The following is a 7289-nucleotide window of genomic DNA, read 5'->3' on the forward strand; positions in this document are numbered from 1 at the left end:
GAACCCTGAGTACTTAAAACACTCATACAAAGTCTTCGAACTAGAAAGTGAATTATCTGTCATGATTATTGTTTAGATGATCCAATACCCTTCACAAACAAGTATCTGCAAGCTGTGTTTGCTGTATTGTATTGCTCAGATGGCAGCAGGCCACAGCAGGCCGGAAGGCCATCTAGCTCCTCGCTTGTGGAAGCCAGAATGGAGGGGAACTTGTAAATGTAGCCCTGTTAGTGGAACAGGCTACAGGCAGATTGGTGATGAATGAATAACTATCATCTACAGACATTTTAAATGCATCAGTCCTGTCATCCACCTCCACCCAACTAGGTGTGGAATAGCAAGAGAAGAGAAGAGGAAAGGCAAATATTTTGTACTCACAGTCCAACAGAGGATAGCAAAACCAAACCAGGCAACACCCCAGGCATGTGTGTTCATTGGCCCAGAAATAGCGTCATAACAACCCTGTAAGACAACCATGAATGAATCAACACCAGCTTTGAGCTTGTACCGGAAGGCGACAAGCTTATCCGCCTCCGAGAGAGACTGAGGTGGCATGCTCCTCTCCTACTGCAATTTGGGTATCTCCCAGGGTCCCAAGAAGACAAGCCATAGCTTCACTGCTTATTGACAACTTGCAGATAGCTTGCCTGTTTCTAGCTCCAAATACAAAGTAGACCCATCTCAGACACTTCAAGGACAACTTCCCGTGCCATCCACTTGCCAAGTATACATATATAAATGAACAGCCAACACAGAGTTGACCTTCAGAATCAAGAAGCTGCAGACAAATTTGGAAGCTTGAACGTCTTCTAGAAATGCTTGCTAGTGCAGAAGTTGATGCTCATGACCCAGCAATCTGTTTGAATAGGACAAGCTGGTCTACTGAAAAGTTCTACCCTGAGGAAGAGAACTGCTGACTTGCTCACTCATATTGTATGCACTCATCTTTGGGCTAAGTTTGATTTAGCTACTGTCTGTCTACGTGTTGGAGATGACAATTCTTACTGGTGGCATTGGGAGAGTTCTCTTAATAGTTCTCTCTCCATCAGGAAAGCCTTTATTACAACCTACCTTGTGTCCAGCAACATGCCCAGGACTCTACAGGCATTGCTTCTCCTCCAGAAAGCTTTTGAACACCTGTAGCTTACAGTGGAGGAGGAAGGCTATTCACTGTTTCCTTCCCTTCCAGCAAGGTGCTTTTGACCAACATATGTTAACTGGAAAAAGCGGAGAGGGTCTTACGTTGCTGTTATAGTAGCCGGGGACTCCAAGCTTGCAGCCATCGAGGTTGACAGGAGACCCTTGGGCATCCATGACACAGCAATTGTGCGGCCAAGGGAAGTCAGCATCACTGTGTGTGGTGCGGAAGGTGGACAGGTACTCCTGCCAGTCAGAGGGGCCACTCACTCCGCAGCACTGGTTCTGCAGGGCGAGAGAAGGGAACGGTCTTTACGGGCCCAGGTCGCAGCCCTGCACATGGCTGGTTAGGCATTAACCACAGATTTATGGGAGAGATTTTTGAAGTGCCTGCCTTTGACAGTCTGCCATCTGATAAACGAGCAAAATGGGGAGTGTGGCAGGACTTTCTCTAAGGTTCAAGGCAGATGCCGTCCTCTTTATTACCACGTAGCCCCAAGGAGGACTTGAAATTCCAGGGCTGCAGAGCATTTAGTAATTAGTGAGAGTTTTCAGTGTTATTATTACCTGAAGCATGAGTTTATCCCATGTCTTTGTGACCCCTTCAGTCATCCATCTTTCATTGTTATTTACTGTGTCTGACTTCTGATACCTCTCCAGCATTTGCTTCAGGAAGAGATTCGGAGTGAGCTACAGAAAAAAAACAGAGAAGAATGCAGGAACTCTGTAAATAAGAGGCCAAGTAAAGCAAATATAGTTAACTGGAGTGGGTTTGTTTGCTTGTTTCAGTGTCCTGCTAGAGAACAGGAATGCTGCATCTCCCCCAGTTTTACGCACAGGAGACTAAAGAGCAGGATTTGGGGAGCAGCTTGAGCACAACTCTTAAGCAGGCCCTACCAGATGTCAGATCACAGGAGATGTGCAGAAGTTATGGGTTACATTTGATCTGTTGCTTGGAACTAAAGCACCGCTAGTCATGCTCCCCCCTGCCAATATGTCCAATAACCCACGTAATCTTTCCCTCACTAGTAACACTGCCTGGGGCAATGCTGAAGATTTGTCTTCTGCATGCATGATAGATTAATCAGTCTGTAGGTGAAAGACTTGTCGTGGTTTAAATGTTGTATTGATGATTCAGCTAACCCATGCTATTATTTCCTTAACTGCAAGGTTGTAAACATTTTAAAATGTTAAAAATAACAAAACTATGTTAAAAAGAACAAAGTTATTTCCTTGATTGGAATGATGATGCTGGAGACTTTCCTTGTGGGGTCTTATTCTAACTCAGCAGTAGTCCTCTGAGTTTACACTGTACCACCACACAGGCCATTTACTACGCTGAACAGGACAGCCACGTGCCCTAGGACTGCAACATTTCCTAGCGTGGTTACAAAAATACATGAGGAAAGCAATACTCACGAAGTCTTGGTGAGTCGCTGCCGTGATGCAAGAAGCCATTTCAAATGCGTAAGTGATCAGCATCAGAATAATATACTGTGGGAGAAAGACAGCAGAGTTAGCTCTTGGAGAAACAGTTAAGCAGTTTCTTCCAGTTCTGTATTTTTCAAGATTAAGCCCGAAACCCTGCTCAAGGCAAAGGAGGCCAGGCTGTCCTAGTCTCCTCAGTTCTCTCCATTCCCCTGAACATTCATGTAGCCCTTCCCTGTGCTTGTTTCAGTTTGCAATCTGCTTTCTTGAAGGTGTATGACCGGAATTGTTCTCCGTCTCACAGACAAGATTTCATCAGAACCTCATGGCATTAATACCACCCTGCCTCTATGGAAAATACTTTGCCTGATATGTCCTAGAATAACATTTGCCCTTTTCTTTGTTGCATCTCATTGGTAGCTTATGTTTGTTCAATGTCTCCTCCTTCCACTTCCACTTGCCATCTATAAGCTTTTCAGCAAGAAGCTGTTCACTCCTAGCAGGAGAGCTTGTACTTTGGGGAAACAGAAGGTGCAATTTAAGGTGTCATTCAGATCCTCCTAATTTTGCATCATCAGATTTCCTCCACACTCCTACTTTGTAAGCAAAGATCCTTCACAAAAACAGATCCCGAGGATCACCTCTCATAGTCTATTTCACTGTTTCTTTTCCCTTCTGAGCACAATCCCTTTAACCTTTCCCATATTCCCTTCGCAGTTCTTGTGCCTCTGTTTCTCCTCCCGCATTTTATAATGCTCTCAGATTCAAGGCATTTGTTTTCTTCTTACCCCAGTTTCTTCCCCTTTGTACTCTCTCTTCTCTCTATGTACTCTACTCTCTCTCCTATGCTACAGCCTTGGGTTTCAGCCAAGATGCCAAAATTCAGAGTTAAGGGAATTCTTTTCCATCAGCTGTTTGCTGGCGAATTCCCTGGCACAAGAGTTCAGATCTCTAAGTGTCTGCTGTTTAAAATAGGCACCCTGCCATCCCATATTAATCCAAGAGAGAGCCAATTCCAGAGTTTTCAGTTCAACTCATCTTTAATGCAAGCACCAATTAAGTTTCACCACTATCAACCTGAAGGACTAAGTAAGAAATCATGCAGAGATTTGTTCACATCTTAACATTGTCCTTGGCTTATCCAAAGCTCTCTGTCCCCACCCCTGTAATTTCTGCCTGCCTGCTGATGTCTAATGTTCTCAATTGCACCCATATTTGGTATACTAACACATACTAATGCCTTGTACAGAAGTCATTACTTATCAGCTCCTAAGCTGAATTGTACATGACAGCTGAAAGGCAGTAAGGCGTGGGGAGAAACAAGGATCTAAACCACATCCCAGCTACATCTGATTGCACAAGTGCTTCTGCATTGCTTCAGGGCAAGGTCAGAGTCAAGCCAGTCAGCTTAACCCTCCACTGTGGCTATCACCATTAATTCCCTCAACCTTGTCTGGGAGCTTCTCACGCATGTGTCTCACAGGAGTCACCTTGTGGGAGACCACAGCCACGGTCAAGAAGAATGTTTGGCTCCTCATCACTAATAAAAGCTGTCTTTGCTCAGTGGGTGATTACCAAGGTGAGCAGGGAAACTAAGGAGGCTTCTTTTTCAGTTTAGCAGCAATGGGTGGGCAAACTTTGCTGTACTTACCACCAGCAGCAAGGTCCTGTTGGACTTAATGACTCCAACAATGCCAAGGATAGACAGAGCAAAGAGTGCAAAGCCAACAAAGATGCCAATCCAAGTGGCAGCATAGATGTCATTGTTTTCTGTGGCTTCCAGCAGAGGGTAGAGACCATGGGGATCGGACACAAAGAAGATGCACTCTGCTGTCAGGGCAATGCCGCACATCTGAGAAGTGCAAGTTTGGGAAATCCATTAGATCAAGTTTCCCCAGAGAAATAGCAGAGAGAGAAAAAGAGGGAGACCGCTTTCCTTTCATTCAACTTGCTGCCAAACAGGAGCTACTCAACTCCTCCTCTGCATGACTACAATCTCTTGTATTGTGCCTTCACAGAAGAATTGCAGGCAAAACTCGCCCAGCCTAGACCTGAGAGGTCAGGCCTGGGACTTGAGGATGTCAAGAAAGAATTAACAGAACCTTTCCCATCACTATATGGAGGGAGGTGGCTGGAAAGATGTTGGTCAGCAGCAAGGGCTCTTCTCCTAGAGTTCATGTTGGTCTTGTGAACCAGTCCCTGCTGCCTCTTGCTGTCCCCTCCCCACCCAACTGATCAGCTAGCACAGCTCTCCTTTACCCCTCCTCTCACGCTTTACTGGTCTATTTATATGTGGATTTCACGTGTGAACAGGGATTTCATGGCTGGGAACTTCTGTTTTAAGAACTGTCATGCTGGAAGGAAGCCTCCACCCATACTTGTCCCACTTCACTTACCCCAATGACCACATTCCCAAAGACTAATGGACCCTGCAAAATGCAGATGTCATCATCGCTTTTTGCCATCTTTAATTCTTCACGCAACCTGGGAAAAACCAAAGACAGTCTTCAGTTAGATCAGTACGATAGGCTTCACTCAGAAGTAGAAATTATCCCTGAGGAGAAAGATAGACAGAACCTGCCAGCCTGTCTGTACACCTCCCACCCCTCACTTCATAGTAGTTTCAGAGGAGAAACTTCCCCAGGTGTGAACCTGGTAACTCAAACTCTCCCTGATACTTGAGCTGTAGAAGATTGGGACCACTCTGGGGGCAGCCAGTGTCTTCAGCTCCCTTTTGGGTAGGGTTTTCATCATCACAACTGTACCCATGCAAACCTCAGCTCATGGTGTTGCATTTCCACCTGGCTAGAAACACCAGCTACACCCAGATGGACAGGGGACAAGTTCAGTGCCCTCATCTCACTTCTCTTCCAAAGGAGCCAGCTTTACCCCAAAGTATGCTATCCACCCCACTGGACCTTTCGTCTCAGCCAGCATTGCCATGGAACCAAACTGGTAACCACGGCGCTTTAGCTGTATCCCACACACATACCTACGGCTCATGGTTTGGCAGCACCTTGCTAAGGATAGCCCCATCTCCCCCCCATGCTGGGAACTGGAGCTGGGCCCCCTGTTCCCAGTCAGGTGCAAGGGAGGGAGGGAGGGAGCTGCTCAGGCTGCAGCTGGCTAATGGGAGCCAAGCCAAGTAGCGTTCCCACCAAATTCCTGAGAGCGCTATATCCTGCACACTGGGGCCAGGCACCCCGTGTTGAATTCATCCCCCTCCACAGAGAGGAGCATAAAGGCACTAGTCAGAGGTGTGAGACCTCTTGGAGAAACAAGCCCAGATGCCAGTGTCAACGAAACCCTCCTTTCAAAGGGACGGAGCGTGCGTGTGCATGGGGAGGGGGAGGGGAAAAAACCCCCAACCCCGAGACAGCTGCGTTTGCTGGGTGGTTAAGAAAATACAAGCTGTGAAAGAAAGGCTGAAGTGGGCCCAACTTGAGCAGACAACAGGAAAACAGCATGAAGACCCCTCTTCTGCTAGAGTACCTGCACTAGTGCGTTCTCTTGCTGGGGTTACTGACTCTGGGATTCTTCAAAGAGGCTGTTGGAAAATAAGAGCAGACACAGCTGTCAATGAAGGGGAGTTTCTTGAGGAAAAGAGCACTGTGGGACCTCTCTAACAATGCCACCTTCAGCCTTCTCAGCAGCTGCCCTTTTAGGGTAGGCAGGACTTCCAACAGTGACAGAGGGAAAACCAGAATTTCCTACCACCATTTCTGCAGTGGTTTGGGGGTTAGGCATGGAGAGATCTCCAGTGCTCTCACCATTATAACAGTAGCAGAGCACATAAGTATTTTCGCATGATCGTGTGAGTGGGGTTGGCCATTATTTCCAAGGTAAGAAGCCATTTTTATTCCCAGCCAGGTTGTTGGAGGCCAGCCCAATACACCTGAAGCTGTATGGCTCTGTACTTGAAAATGGCAGGCTCATGAGGTCAACCTGAAGCTCTGTCCCTACCAAACTTGTTGACCAACCAGCACGCTCAGGGGCCACATGAAACTGCCTCACAGGTCAGATCTGGGTCCGGGCAATGTTTGGCTACGTGTGGTCTGCAATACAACACTGCAGAGTCTGCCAAACCTGAGACCCACACTGGTCCTCTACTCGTCTGAAAGCTGTAGAGACCACTGCCTGGCTCATGGATCTTTGTGCTGCAAACTCCAGAGATTTTCGAAAAGCTAAGAGACATCACAAGTCAGGGGGCAGTCCAAAAAGCAAGGAAATCTTCCCTGCTCAAATGCAGGCACGTGAACTCTGACTACTACATGGAAAAGCAGGTCTGCTCCAGCTGCCGTGTAGATAGCAGGGTTGAGTGTGCCACGTGGCTAGCATGACAGATCACACCAAGCATGATTAACAAAGTCACAACCCTTTCCTTAACATTGCAGGAGCCTCTTTCTCCTTCCCTTTCTCTCCTAGAGACCCCCCTGAAGTGTAACGACAGCACTCACACCTTGTATGTGGGCTGTCCACCCAGCCCATGCGCTTGCCTCCCCACAAGCTGGCTTTCTTCTCCTCCCTGGCAGGCAGGACCTAACTTGCTTTTACCTCTCCTTGGGCAGGTATTACTGCAGGCAAGCCTATCTCCAAGGATACTGTAGCTGGGAGGAAAGCTGGACACAGTCAGCTGGACACCACACAGATATCAGCTGGAGAGTGGCAAACTTCTAGGCAACTTAAGGCTCTCCTGTACCTTACCTAAGTACAACAGGATTGGG

At 47.2% G+C, this 7289-nt stretch overlaps 1 protein-coding gene across 1 annotated transcript in view; it reads right to left on the reverse strand.

Annotated features, from left to right (window-relative positions):
* The window catches only part of UPK1B (uroplakin 1B), a 5360-nt gene extending 330 nt beyond the window's left edge, over nucleotides 1-5030 (reverse strand). The window contains exons 1-6 of the mRNA XM_009329429.1: nucleotides 4962-5030; nucleotides 4217-4417; nucleotides 2557-2631; nucleotides 1705-1827; nucleotides 1243-1422; nucleotides 379-462 (exon numbers count right to left, since the gene is read on the reverse strand). Of these exons, the coding sequence (XP_009327704.1) occupies nucleotides 379-462; nucleotides 1243-1422; nucleotides 1705-1827; nucleotides 2557-2631; nucleotides 4217-4417; nucleotides 4962-5030 (732 nt within the window). The remainder of the gene's footprint in view (nucleotides 1-378; nucleotides 463-1242; nucleotides 1423-1704; nucleotides 1828-2556; nucleotides 2632-4216; nucleotides 4418-4961) is intronic.
* Nucleotides 5031-7289: the final 2259 nt, after the last annotated feature.

This window comes from Pygoscelis adeliae, unplaced genomic scaffold (genome assembly GCF_000699105.1).
Source record: "Pygoscelis adeliae isolate BGI_AS28 unplaced genomic scaffold, ASM69910v1 Scaffold120, whole genome shotgun sequence".
NCBI classification, from domain to species: Eukaryota; Metazoa; Chordata; class Aves; order Sphenisciformes; family Spheniscidae; genus Pygoscelis; species Pygoscelis adeliae.